Source organism: Amphibalanus amphitrite, unplaced genomic scaffold, assembly GCF_019059575.1.
Source record: "Amphibalanus amphitrite isolate SeventyFive unplaced genomic scaffold, NRLGWU_Aamphi_draft 000012F_arrow, whole genome shotgun sequence".
Lineage (NCBI taxonomy): Eukaryota > Metazoa > Arthropoda > Thecostraca > Balanomorpha > Balanidae > Amphibalanus > Amphibalanus amphitrite.
Window position 1 is genome coordinate 1,997,091 of NW_024881508.1, and position 14,682 is coordinate 2,011,772.

The window sequence follows — 14,682 nt, forward strand, 5'->3', positions numbered from 1 at the left end:
GAGTCAGCGCCGCGCGGACGGCAGCGGCAGCGAGATGAGCCATTCTGGGCCGCACTGGGGCGCGATTCCTTCCGCCGAGACGTGGCGACGACGCCTGGCTGATGGCCTCGGCGACTTCAATCGTCCGATCTGACGGCTGGAAGTGCGTTACTCGGCCCAGTGACGGTCCCCGTCCCGCGGGGGACAGAGTGGAGCGAACGGCTCGCCCCCGCTCGTCCCGTTCGATTGACCGGCGCCTCGGCAACATTTAATGGCCTGGCTGGCTTTGAAGCGGCGCACAATTGGCGTGTGATAAATGATTGCCCAGCGGGGCCGAATGCCGCCCACCTACGCCTACGGCGAACGGCGGCGCTTTTGCCTCATTAATGACGCTGGTGGACCGAAGGCGATCCCCTTGTCGGCTGCTGCCACGGTTCGATACTAATGTCGAGTGTTTACATACGAAGGTCCCGGTGCGTTTTGCAGGAGGCACAACTAATTAAGCACGATTGCTGATAGATGAGGTAATTTCTGATACGCGAACTGACGAAAATCATTTCCGCTCTTTTTAATTGGCATTGTCTACAATTGTATGTACGTGTTCCCATAATATATGAGCCGGGATGATGCTGGACTGTCGATAAGCGTTGTGCGTCGCCTTCAAGCGCCCAACGATTCTCTTGAGCGAAACTCGTTATTCGGAAACCCTGACACTGCTAGATCTTGAAAAGAGAATATGCTTTATGCTTTATGGATTAATGCGGGGACCGATATTCCCAGTCATTCGGTCAGTCCCGTAGTGGCTCACTTGGGCAGGCCGTAGAAGGCGTCGTCGTCCACTTTGCTGATTTTGTTGTAGTAGAGGCTGAGCCGCGACATGTTGGCCAGCCCGGCGAACGCCCGCGCCGGGATCTCCTCGATCTGGTTACCGTTCAGGTAGAGCGCATCGACCTTCTTCAGGCGCCGGAACGCCTGATCCGGAATCTGCGGAGAACCCTGTGGTCAGCAATAGGAGTGGGAATCATGTGTTCTTAGGAGAGCTGAAAGCGGATTTGGCGGAAAGCGGAAAGCAGAGCTGAAAGCGGAGAAGGATGGAGTCCATCGTAAACGAGTTATTCCTTTAGCGGTCATAGCTACTGCATTGTGCTCATTGCGAGACATTTTCAGTACAGCCATCCAGCCGCCAGGCTTCGGTTAAAGGTTATGGACTTTTTGTGTTGTCAGTCGGGCTTTCGCGAACTTTGTTTGAACTGTCCATTTTTAAAGAGCGCCCACAGATCGAAAGAGTACTCGAAAACGCACCCACGGATCGCCATGACGTGCTGTAGCAGTGTAGATGTGGGTACCTACGGCTACATCTAGTGTTGGATTGTGCGCTGCGATGTCTGACCGCTGTTCCTGTCGTCTCCTGCTTTAGGCCCCTTGTCCCTGGCCTCCTGGCTCTTGCCCCTGACCACGATCCCCCATCACTAGCCCCTCTCTGAGACCCCATTTTCTCAGCCACTCAGCCACTGATGCTGCTTTAATGTCCCTGGTCCTCAGTCTCCGTCCTCCAGCCCCATTCTGGCCCGCCCGCCTATCTGCCTTGTCAGCGTGTCGGGGCTCGTCAGGCCAACTTTTTCTGCGTCGCTGCTCTTACCGCCGCCGGGCGGCTAACTTTCCGAGACACGTCTTGGCTTCAGGCTCTGACAGACTGTTCAATAATGTAACAACGCTGCAACGCAGCTCCCGACGGACGGACGCGAGCCCCCGGCCCACTCAGTTCGGCTACTGTGGGTTTCGATGCCGTTTTCGGGCAGTTTCTTTGTGTGTGGCTTCAAAACACATGTTTTGACTGCGGCGCTCGTATTGATGGCCATGATTGATTGTCGTTACTTTTGCATGCAGCTGATTCATTGGTTTTGTTTTTTTTACGAGCGAAAATGGCGAGGCACTCCGCGTTATTTGAGGAGCGCGATATTCGAAGACAGGGAGTGAGTGAGTGGACGAGTGGATTGACGAGGGAGAGGGAAAGTGAGTTACAGTGAGTGTGTATATAGGTCAGCCTGAACACCGCGTATATGCTAGCAGCGAGTAGGGCATTATCGACTATCCAAACCTCTGTTGCGCCGAGCATCATTCGCAAATGCTGACAGCTCCATGTCTCTGTCCGTGTATGAGATCTACTGCGCGACCAATGGCTGCCCAGCGCCGTATTCATGCATTCCACTGAACGGGCGATGGGTGCGCCATGTTCCATTCGCTCTGCGTCGGGCCCACTACGTGGGGCCCGATGCGTGCAGCACTGCAGTCTGACCACAGAGTCCACCAATGGCACCGCGGTACCCTCCGTTCGCCGTCCCTCACTGATCCTCTTACCGGCCATCGGTATGCAACGAGGTCTGTTTGCGTATGTAGATGACTGTCTCTGGAAATCTGCCCCATCGGCGATCGAACATGTGGCGTGGCGCACAAGGGATTGTGTGCGGGGGCGTCGCGGTAGGGTGCATGAAGATTGGGCCAGGGCGAGGAGAAAGGATAAGGGGAAGTAGTGCGAAGGGAGTGTGGACGTAGAGTTACGTCAGGATCGGCTTGGTTACGGATGTCCGTGTGACGTTTTCAACTAAATTTCGTTATTAATCTGTGTGTCTTCGACGCATGCTGGTGGGTCGAGCTGCTGACCGTTTTGATGTTGTTGGAGCTGAAGTCGAGCGTCTCCAGCGACTCTGCCAGCGAGCTGAGCGCGTTGTTCTCCACGACGGACAGGTGGCTGCGGATGATGTACAGGTGCTTGATGCTCAGGCTCATGAAGAAGTAGTCGGGCAGCCGAGACAGGTCACAGTCGCGGATCTTCATGTACTGGATCGCCTGTGGAAGAACCGTAGGACGTTACAAGTTCGGATAGGCCGGGAGGACGGTGGGGCGTTAGAAACCGGATAGTTTGGGGGAGAAGGGTGGAGAATCATACGCCTCGGTCAAGAGAGAGTGCATGTGAAGGGTCACTCTCGGATCGCATGTGTGAGTGCGATGGGACGTCACACGCTTGAATCGCCTGAAGAAGTGTGAGACATCAGCCGCCGTTTGGAGAGAAGTGATACGCGTGTTCGCACTGCGCAATGCACATGATTCCAATGGTTAATGGAGGCTCGAATTCAATCCCTTATAGATGCTTTAGGTTTGTCTTCAGCGTTAATACTATAATAGAAATATTTGTAGGATGTATCTTTAATCTTATCAAAATAAGTGAGGATAACGTGGTCCAGACAGCGTCAGCCTGCGGTGCTTAAACATCTGCGAGGAAAGATGGAAAGAGAGGAGGAATGCCGAGATGGGGAGGAGTGTGGCACTCACCGAGTTGGGCACCCCCTTGATGTGGTCCATGACTTTGTGGAGGGTGTCGGCGTTGGCCGCCTCGCACACGATGTCCAGACCTAGCGGCACAGCGGGAGGCTCGTGAGCGGTAAAAGGGGCGCGCGCCCGAGGACGGAACAGAGCGAACAGCACTATATAGTTAGACGGTAGACTCGGGTAAACGGACAGACGGACGGAGAGACGGACACGACTGATGAATGTCTTGGCAGACCCTTGGACTGCAAACTCTGACAGATGGAGTGATATGGACAGACAAAGACACGTTCAGACTGGATGAGCGTGTCTAACAAATAACTGTTATATTAACTGTTAAATAATAACTTTATAAATAACTGTTAATAAATAATCATACTGGGGTATACAGACACAGGTTCTGACATTAGATGGAGGAATTTTGGGCATGGGCCATTCACCACGCAAAATCAGATGCGCTTGTCGTGAATGAACATTGGACAGGAAAAACCGGACCTCTCATTAGTTGACAGATATGGCAAAACGGATTTAAACGTATATGACACACATACAGAACGCAGCTAAAACATATACATTGCACAGAAACGGCACTGAGCACAAATATTCTGCTTAAAACAAATGACAAATGTTAACTGTAGTCTTAATAAGACGTAGCGACTCTGGCAAGACATTTCATGTAGCCTAATTAACATTAGCGTCGCATACAATCAAGTGAAACACCAACAGCCTTAAGGCTGAGGAGTGAGGAGTACTGCACGCACGACGAGTTCCTACTTAACGGGTAAGTAGTCGGTTTAAGCAGTTTGCTATTTCTATTAGTAGCGCAGCTTATGAGCGTTAAGCGGCTAACATACTCGAGTCCGATATTACCAGGTAACCATTAGTGCATGCGCGGATCGGAGGCTTAGCTTTATAGTCCGGTAGAGGCCCAACACGCATTTCCAGTCACCGAGTTCGATACGCTTGTTGATCCCTCAGAAATAGCATATCTTGACTTTCATTATTCTTCTTTGTGCCCAGTTATTTAAAATGTGAACGGAACAGCCGGTCGGCTGGCTGCTTACCGCTTTCCCAGCTACTTGCCGCAAGGCGATTCTTTTTCCGTCTAATGATATAAGACTGTTTTCAGGCGGATCATTGATTTTATGCTAACTCCGAGACTCGGGGCCGGTGAGCCTGCCGACGGGCACCAACGCCTGTACCGCCACCTAACCGGCCTACGCAACACAAATACTTTTTGGGCAAGACTGTGATGACGGCGGCCCGGCACCCCCCGGAAACAAGCGTGCAAAACAAAAAAACGGGCACACTCATTCACACAGCCAACACAAATGGGTCTCGCCCAGACAGACCGGTAAGAGGTGCTGTGTTACAGTCACAATCGAGGTAACACATTCATGATTTGTGTGTTGACAGGGTGAAGTGTGCTCATCGCATCGCACACTGTGTTGCGCGTGCTATCTAACGACTGGTGACACACTGCGGGGGGGGGGGAGGGGGGCACGGCCGGCCGGCGTGCGGGACGGAGGTTTTGAGGGCGTTGTGCCACGCAGTTGTGGATTGAGGATGATGTTGGATTGGGAACGTTGGACTGCTAGTGGAGGTGAAGTTGATACTTTTGGAGATGATGGATTGTGAGCTGCCGGTGGCTGTAATTGACTGCGAGAGGAGGTGGAAAGTTGAACTGAATGCTGAACAAGGAAGTGGAACAGAAGACCGCCGGTGAAGGTGGAACTGTGGGCTGCAAGTGATAACTGGCAGGATGTGAGATCAGTGGATCAATGGTGAAAAGGGATAGCTGGACCTTTTCATACGATCAAGGGGCCTTGGGTGGCTGCGTGGTGTTTGCGATGCCGCATTGTTGGAGATGGTGGACGTGGTGGACCGCTATTGGACGTCCATTACTGAATGCTCATTCTCTTTCACCCCTTGCTCCCTTTCGTTGGGGACGGTCACGCAACTGGTGGATTGGATTGAGTCTTGATTTCCAGGCTGCAGGTGTGGTAGCCGATAGTATGATTGATGATGTCATTGATGTCACCTGGTCATCGATGTGCTGCTGACACACTGATGACAAGGTGACAAGGCGGACCGTTCCCCGGTGACATGGCGAACGGATCACACCGTCCGGGGATAAAGCGTCCTGTCCGACAGGCGCGGAGGGTGCTGAGCGGATCAGGCCGGCCGCTGGCCGCCGCCCGCGGACCGCTAAGAGGCTTGGCTGCTAATAACGTGGTCGGAGGCGGGGCGCGGCGCGGCGTGCTGATTGTTTTCCCGGACCCCGGTGCCGGTCAGGTACTGCAGTCGGTGCCGATATTGCCGGCACAGGGCCCCCGCGGACCGACCGAGCGACGGAAGCGACGGGCCCGGCGCTGGCGGGACGGGCAAATGAGGCAGGCCGCTGCTGGGATAGGCGCATGGGACAGGTCGCGGAACTGACTGCTGATCTGATCGACAAACGGGGCGCGGCGCTGACGGGACGCGCCGCCGACTGGATCGGCTAGGGTGACCCAGTACGCCGGGAGGGAAAAGGCTCCCCGTCGCCAGCACGAGCAAGGCCATTTGATTACCTCGAAGGTTTCAGCGTAGGGTGGGTTTGAACATGCCTTCGCGCGTATACATTGGTACTTATGTGCTCTTTTTCTTTTTTAAATGAAATGATCAGTAAAATTTGGATGAGCTTTTAGTGAAATTTACCTTAATGTTAATAATTCAAGCGAAAAATTATCAACCTCATATTTTTTAGACTTTTAAATCACCACCATATTTCTTTATCCAGATAATAAAACAATGTCATCTCTTCTGGCTGATATTTGCTTGCATACAACCTTGTTAATGACACTCTTGGAATATCCACAGAATCGAGTTTTTTCTAGTTTGTCCAATAGGTATTTCTACGAAGATTGTTTTCAGGGTTATTACGAGTTAACTATGACTGTTTTTATGTTTTTTGTTGTTGTCGTAATTGATGCTTTAAATTCAATAGTGTTTTAATTGAACGGCGAACAACAATGTCAAGCATGAGCGGATCTTTAATGAAATATGGCCTTTGGTTCCTGACGTCATTATGAGCATGGCTCTGGTTTATTGCTGGCTTGCCTCTATAACTGTCAAGTGTCAATGCTATTCGGCTGGTATGTATTTGAAATATTTCAAAGCATACGATTTATTTAACCGTAAAAAGATAATTGATTAGAACCATCGGCTTGCAAAGCGTGGTTTCGAGAACACTACGCGTATCGGAAACTTTGAGTGACACTGGTAGCCATGTCTGGGTTTTCTCAAAATTGTCTGAAGAGGTCACGGATCGGGTCAGGGTTACGGAACGGATAAGGCCAGCGACAGATCATGTGACGAACAAATTGAAGCTAGTTTTACATTCTTTCGTGAGATGGCTTTAACATTTAACAACAGATGAATTGTGACAAGTGACATTGGAGACAGCCAAGGCAACGCGTGGATATGCAAATGACTTGAAAGTGTTTCTCTTCATCAGAAGTTCTGTCGTAAACAAAGATTAAAGTCAGCGTTCCGACGCTGTGTGTTGCATTATGCATTAGGAGGGGTTATGGGGTTATGCAACGGAGAACTGTTATACTTTGCGCGGCTGCGCCAGGTGTTTGGTAAGGCGACAGTGACTGTGTGTTCAGGATAAACAGTGTCGGGCAAACAGCGGTAGGCAAAACACGCTTTTGGAGGGAGGAGCACCGGACACTGGGGCACGGCGGACACCGGGGACCCGGCGACCAGACGGCGACCGGACACCGCGACGCGGCGACCGGCGGACACCGGGACACGGCGACCGGACGCTGGGTTCCCTCTCGACGGCCGGGGTCAGCTGCGGGTCAGCGCCGGCCGGCCGGCACACGGCAGCTACTTACATGTCAGCGGTGTGCCGTCTCCGCCGAGGTGAGGTGCGCAATTAGCTGCAACGAGCGCAGGAGAGATCACGTAATCAAACCGGGGTCAGACCGAAACAAAAACAACCGAGTGGCCAGCGCGGCGGCTCTCGTCCCCAAACAACCAAAACGCCGGCGCTCCGGCTCACTGCGGGCAGCGCGCTCCCCGGGCGGGGGCGGGGGCGGCGCTGCTGAGGGCGGCGCCACGACTCTGGGCGGGCGGACGGGTTGGGCGGGCGTCAAGGGGACAAAGGGGCACCATCTCCCTTCTGGCTGGGCCGCGCGGCGCGCCTCCCAAAGCAGCGCTCCCGGCAGCCAGGCAGGCGTGCCCCGGCCACGTTTTGGTTGTTTGGCGAGACCACAAAATAAATCTGTAAGAAGCCATGAGCAGAGGGGTGGCAGCGCGCGGACAGCCGGGTGGGGCGGGGTGGCCGAGCGGCCGCCGGCAGCCGGCAGACATGCGGGACGGCGCCGCCGGCCGGACGATTCGGACGTCTCGGCAGGGGCAGCGGCGGCGGCAGCAATAGCGCGAGGCGACCACATGCGGTGTCAGTGAGAGTGTGAGATAGAGAGTGAGAGTGTGAAAGAGAGGGAGGGAGAGGCGCAAGGCCGGGGAACAGAGACAGACAAAGGTCAAACCAGAGATAAACCAGAGGTGCTCTGTGCCGCAGCCGGTAAACCGCAGGCAGTCCCGGGCCGGAGATGGATCACCCGTCGTCTCCATCTCATACAGCTACGACTGAGCTCGCGCCGGCCGGCGGCCCAGCGACGGCTAAACCCGGCGAGAACGGCAACTTTACAAACTTTCCGAGCTTGTTAACTGCTCGCCATAATTGGACATGAACTTAACACGTCGCAGGCGCTGTTAGCAGCAAATGGCAATTGCTGCTAATGCCTCACTCGTTATCTGATTGACTGTTGTTCTCGGGCATGAATTTTGCAGCGGCGCTAGTGACTACATACCTGACGACGTAGGATCTTTGAGCTTCAAATGGGTACAATTTGCCGTTACTCGCTAGCTCGTTTCTACGTTTGTGGTAGGCACGATTATTATCTGCTAGAGGATTTATTCTCGTGAAAGCGCAAAAGTTAAAGATGATTTTTTTTTTAACCATAAGAAGTATTGCATTTCACTTATTGCATAGTATCCCTCATTTCATCTTATAGCAGCTGTTCTACCGCGCATGGTTCCCACACTACGTGGACGACGATAACCTGCTCACGGATGGACCTACGATGGTTCCCTAGTGTAACCGTTGTACTGTCCACTGCCAGAGGTCTGACGGCCCCTGCAATATCTGAGGCTGCTCGGCATAGCGCCAGGCAGTGGTCAGAGCAGTCGGGACGCACCCCCTACGCTGCGTCCCAGGCAGCCCCTGCCCTGACCGGTGAACTGGCTCGCGGTCCAGTGCAGCGGTTACTCGGTAATTGAACGCGCTCGAGAGGAGACCCGCCCCGGCGCCACTCTGAGCCGGCCCGGGTCAGGTCGCGCCGCGGCCCCCGGCGCCATCTCCTCGACTCTCAGACCTGATACAGATTTATTTTGTGTCTGCGCCGCGTGGCTGGCTGGGCGGCGCGCTCATCTGCTCACCGACGGCTCGGTCTCCGGCGACCGGTCCAGGCGGGTAGGGGCCACGCCGGCCCCGCGCTCACCTTTCGATTTGGTCTTGCACGTGCAGGGCTCGATGAGGCGGCCGCTGGGGCAGCTGGCGCGGGCGAGTGCCGGATGAGGTCCGGCCAGCAGCAGCAGCAGCAGCGGCGGCAGCACGAGCAGAAGGATGGCAGATGGCTGGCGGACCGGCCGGCGGGCGGAGTCCATGACTGCACGCGCGGCGGACGGGACGGGTGGGCCGAGCCGGGCGATCACCGGAGCATCACCACCTGGCGACACGGGGACCGGGTACACGGGCCTTAGTGATAGGTGGCCGTGGGGTGGCATGGTATAACAGGCTTCATTGGTCGCAGTCAAGCTGTTTGAGAAACACGAGGGAGGCTCGGCCTGACTAAGAAAATACATAAACGAAGTAAATTAGTGAAGTGATTATTCGTATCGCAACAAGTATCCCGATTTGTAATCAATTTATTTGCGCGCAAACCTGTTGTCTGCCAATTGCCTGGGTGATTTTCTGTGGCACTAGATTTGTACGCACACTGATGTCAGGACACTGGTCCTATATTGACATTCACACAGCAGTAATGATGTGTCGTCTGCTGGCGCTGGGCCGGCCGTCGGACGATCGACTGTGGTGGTGTCCGATGTGTTATTCACCTGATGACCACCGTAATGGCGATCAATGACCCAACCGCCCGACAGGAGTGGCCCGTGCATAATGAGGGCGCGCGCTCCCAGACGGCGAGCGCCTGGTCATAGCGGAACATCGGGCGACTAAGGGTCAACAACAGTAACTGTGGGAATTGGTCAGCCGGGGGCGAAACCTGCGATAGGGGATCCTCTTTCAGCTGATGTCTGAAATGATTTAACTAGCTGGAATCTGGATGTTTTATTATCATTTGACTCAGATAGGTACTGTGTACACTTCTACGTACTTGCCGACATTAGACCAGAAAAGCTGTTTGTTGAATTTATATGTGTTACACAAAGCTGTGTCACAAATATTATCGTATCACAATGCGACAATGAATTAAATTTCTGAGCACATACTTACGCCCCTTTGTAAATTACTATCTGATTATGACGGAAAAGAAAATGTCTTATTTCTTAGCTCTTTTCTAAGCTCCACTTATCCCTAGCCCATTTACCTGATGGAATATTCGATGTGGACCCTGACCGATACTGAGCCGCCGTACGTCGGTTCGCGTGCCGCGCTCCGGTCAGCCACTGGTACAGCTGAGTTACGCCGCACGTTCAGTAGGCTGTGATGGGCAGTCGCATGTCGCTAGGTGGGTGCTCAGACGGTGTGTTATGTGTATCGAGTTTCAGGTTGTGGCCGGCTTCTTCCAAGTTACGAGTGTCTGGAACCACAGTAATTTGGCTGTGTTTGCTGTAGGTGGACCCATAAGGAGTTATTACAGCTACAGATCACCATTCACGACTTGAGGACATGGTATGGGATCTGAAGGCCTCTGACCTCGGCACTCGTTACCATTTATTGACTTATGAGTGCTTTTTATCGACTAAGCTTCTCTGAAAATTAAGCTGTACGCTTAACGTATATTATTTGGCGTTTTAGATCATTTTTGGCTGAGGGACTTTGACTCAATTCGTTTTATTCGTCTATTCCTATTTTGCGAAATGCTTACGTTGTATGCACCAGTGCATTATATTGGCTGTATGCTATTGGCTTTAGGTATATTCGTGAAATTTTGTGTTTTACGGTTGATTGGGCACAAATAGATTGTCGTCTATTTTTCACAAATTGGGCGTCGGCTTGCCTCCCCATAGCATGTTTCCTTGATACTTTGATTTTGTGACATGATGTCTGGGTTATATCATTTTTAAATGCCAACGAACTATTTTTTAACAGAAATAGTTTGTTGGCTTTATTGGGTCGACGCTGCATAGAAGAGTCCCTCGAACTCGACAGTCAATACACAGGGCACTGTGCCCTGTCTTGGCCAAACCAGAGCTAACCGACCTGACCGAGTGCCTTGACTGACCAACCCTAACCTAGCTGCACCTGGCAGCCTCTGGACGTCTCCTAGCCTCGCCCCCCTCGGTTTGCCCATTGCCACTCTAGGCACGGGGTCGCCAATTTCCCGGAGTGGGTCGCCGGACGACGGTGGCCACTTGCCCCGCTGGATGGCGTAATCTGGGAGGCCCTGAGGACCGTAAATGGGGGGAGGGGGGGGGGGTCCAGGGGGACGTGGGTGGGTAGGGGGATATATGTGATAACTTTGAGACAGGTGTGGCCATAAAATGCACCACTCATTCATTTTGGGAGAGAGTATGACGGTGATGATTTGGCTCTAGACCTTTCATCATACGCCAGAAAAAATAGGAGTTCTTTTTAAATGGAGTTGAGTCTTTTGAGCCTAAAGTTATTGTGTCGACTTTGCGAAGCAATGTGTTAATGCTATTTGTATCTTACATCGTGTAGGTATTTGGACAGTTTTCATCTGTTGATGTTGTATAGTGCCGACGGCTCTGCTTTTTTACTACCAGTTGATCGCGCTCGTTGATGTTCTTTTTGATTTATGCTGCATTTTCAGTTGGAACTTGAGTGTCCACAACACGAGGTAGGCTTCTTGATTGTGCCGGCCTGCTTTTATTGCCTCACACGAGTGAATGTGTGGCCAACGAGCGCAGGGAGCTACCAGGAACATTAATGGAAAAGAAGCCACTTCATCATTGACACAAAGCGAAACCTTTTACAAAAGAAAAATTCCGCTTGGCAGCCGCCAGGTGCGCAGAAATACACCGGAACATAACAACACATTTACGATTCATTCACATTGAGCGTGTGCATTACCTTCATCGATTGTGGTAATGGTTGTTATTACTCCAGCGATCGATTAATGGACGCTTAGAACGCTTCTGTGTTGAGGATGCTATCTGATTAGCGTGGTCCGAACTGCGGCCCGCTTAGGACATATTAGCCTTTCTCTTGACCATTATCTGGCAAATTTATGGTTCACCCTTGATGCAGATTTGATCAACTTTGATTCGCAACTAACATGTAAATTATTGCCCTATGTGACGTCACTGTAGCCCGAGGGTGAAGATCGAAACATGGTTTATCGCCCGAGTCGTAGCCAGGGGCAATAATGCTTGTTGAGGTCTTCACGCGAGAGTTTGTGGCGAGTTCTTACTTCCTTTTATTAGAGGTCTTTGTTCCTATTTTATCACGCCTTATCACTGAACTCTAATATATACTTTATTTGCGCCTTATTTGATTCATGTTTATTTTCTTTTATTGTTGCTGCGCTCGTGAAAAACAATTTTTTTTAGCTCAGAAAACCGAGTCAACGTCGATGTTGGAAATTGTTTTTAGTTCAGTGTGCGGCCTACTCTGAAACTGTTATGTTCTTTATTTCCGTCTCTATAATTATCTATAATTATATCATTTTTATCTTTTTGTCTCGGCCGCCACATTGATGACCCCGACATGATATGAATTTAACTTTTAAATAGTAAATTATTCCTCTTCAATATTTTATATCCTATTCTAAAGACGACTTCAAAAGAAAACGAGGAAGACTGCATGTCAAGAAATCGAAACGAAAACGAGATACTTCTTCATGACAAGAAATACATCCGTGTACACTGTACAGTGAAACACAAACCTAAACAAGAAACACAAACAAGAAACACAAACCAAAACAGTGTTGTGTACTTGGTGAACTGTATGTATGTACCTACTTCGTGCCTATTTTCACTGTAACGCCCACGTTTCTGTGGTTGGTGAAAATAAATGAAATAATAATAATAATAATCCGACCAAAACGATCACCTGAATAATCGCCGGTGATTTCGGGCCGCGCCGCACCCACGCCGCGTCGCCTCCCTCCGCACCGGTTGATACCAGCGCACCAACCGCTCAAGCTCGCTTCTCCAAAGAGCGGCTCCACTGAATTGTGGCCTAACCAAGGTGGATCCAGGCCGCGCTGAGCCACGCCGCCTGCTCCACCGCGGTGTTTCTTATCTTCGTACCTACCTACCTACATACCCAAGCGTTCGTCAACGACATGAACCTATATGTCGCCGCGAAACGCAGAACACAAGTCAGCGAGTCGCAAGTCGCCGTCGCCGGAGTTTCCGGGCTGCGCCGTTTTATCGCCGCTCCCGTCCGACGCGGCAGGCGCTGTGCCGCCATTAATAAGAGCTGGTCTGCGCCCATTCTGCCTGACAATTTGTAATCGATTTTGTTTAGCAATTTACTATACCTATTTTCTAGCTCCGCTCTGGGGCGGGGAGTGTTGTGGCGAGTTCTTACTTCCTTTTATTAGAGGTCTTTGTTCCTATTTTATCACGCCTTATTTGATTCATGTTTATTTTCGTTTATTGTTGCTGCGCTCGTGAAAAACAAGTTTTTTTTAGCTCAGAAAACCGAGTCAACGTCGATGTTGGAAATTGTTTTTAGTTCAGTGTGCGGCCTACTCTCAAACTGTTATGTTCTTTATTTCCGTCTCTATAATTATCTATAATTATATCATTTTTATCTTTTTGTCTCGGCCGCCACAAGTTACAGTGATGTCACAGAATGCAATATTTTTTTCTTATTGCTCCTACCCATTACAGTATTCATTTTATTACATGACCCGCTCGGACTCGCTAATAAATGTCTCTAAATTTGTCGCGCCCAGAAGAAAATTGAAATAGGATTAAAACTCGCTCAGATCATTATGGCCGGTTGTCATGGTATCATTAACAAAAATATGGAATCCCGGAGAAGAAAATTGAATGGGAAAATTGCGGTAACAATCTAAATTATTACTCACCCAGTTTACAAAACTTGTAAGTCCTTTTGTTGAAATGTGTGACCTGTGACCCAGTCTTGCTAAGACAGCTTCATGGTTCAGGCCCGTAAGAAGCCCTTTTATAACCAGTGTAAAATTTTTCCGGTATTAGCCTGGAAAATCACAGTTAATGAAATCTGCTAATTTTTCATCCTGGCTCATAATTTTCATCTTTCAACACAAATGCACCAAATCCTTATTCAAATTGGTTAAAATGTCCCAAAATAATGTTAGAAGGTTAAAAACTGCACCTATCATGAAAACCACAAAAAATATACATGATAAATTATACGCACCTTCCTTTCCAATCAGCAATGATAGTAATGACACATGGAAATATCTCAGCACAGTGTATGTATCATGCGCTTCGTGATTGCCTCGATTAAAAAAAGAAACAGAACAATAAAAAGGTGTAGGTAAGTGCAGATAAATACACTCGATAATACAATATTATCAATCAAATAATGTCTAAAAATTAAAATTGAATTAATTATTGCTTTTGTATAAACATTCCCTGAAGAATTGCATTAAACTAGTTCTACAACTGAATGATGAAATTAGGATGAAAAAGCATTAAAAAGGCCAGGCTGAGGATGAAATTTTCCAGGTAACCGCGGGGATCTCTCACGCCTTCATGAAGTTTCCAAATCATCTGCTGTTTGGATTAGCATGTTATATGGATCGTTCTCCATGTTTGCTGAAGATATAATAGAAAAATATTGAATATTAGGGAAATTATAGCTGTTTTCTTACAGAGTGTCCGAGGATGAAAAATTCTTCGATTTTTAGTCACCAGTCGAGAATGCTTGTAGGGAGTCTAGTCAATATTTTTATGACTGTAATGCATTTTTTAGAAGATAAGACACTGGACTTCGTTATAAGATACATACAAACTCTTAGATTGCTGTTGATATAAAAATATTGCCTTTCGAAAATGAACAAAAATTTCATCCTCGGACTGGTGTCCAGGCTGCAACATGGACGCAAGCTATCTCATGATTTGATGAAAGATATGGCAAATACTATACATATGTGACAGCCTCGATCATTTTTGAACTGTGTG

The 14,682-nt window shown here is 50.0% G+C and overlaps 1 protein-coding gene across 1 annotated transcript in view; it reads right to left on the minus strand.

Annotated features, from left to right (window-relative positions):
* Positions 1-14,682, minus strand: part of LOC122383500 (leucine-rich repeat-containing protein 4C-like) — a 56,313-nt gene that overhangs the window by 26,909 nt on the left and 14,722 nt on the right. Inside the window, exons 2-6 of the mRNA XM_043370006.1 lie at positions 8,856-9,083; positions 7,185-7,229; positions 3,310-3,389; positions 2,641-2,826; positions 788-963 (exon numbers count right to left, since the gene is read on the minus strand). Of these exons, the coding sequence (XP_043225941.1) occupies positions 788-963; positions 2,641-2,826; positions 3,310-3,389; positions 7,185-7,229; positions 8,856-9,021 (653 nt within the window). The 5' untranslated portion in view covers positions 9,022-9,083. The remainder of the gene's footprint in view (positions 1-787; positions 964-2,640; positions 2,827-3,309; positions 3,390-7,184; positions 7,230-8,855; positions 9,084-14,682) is intronic.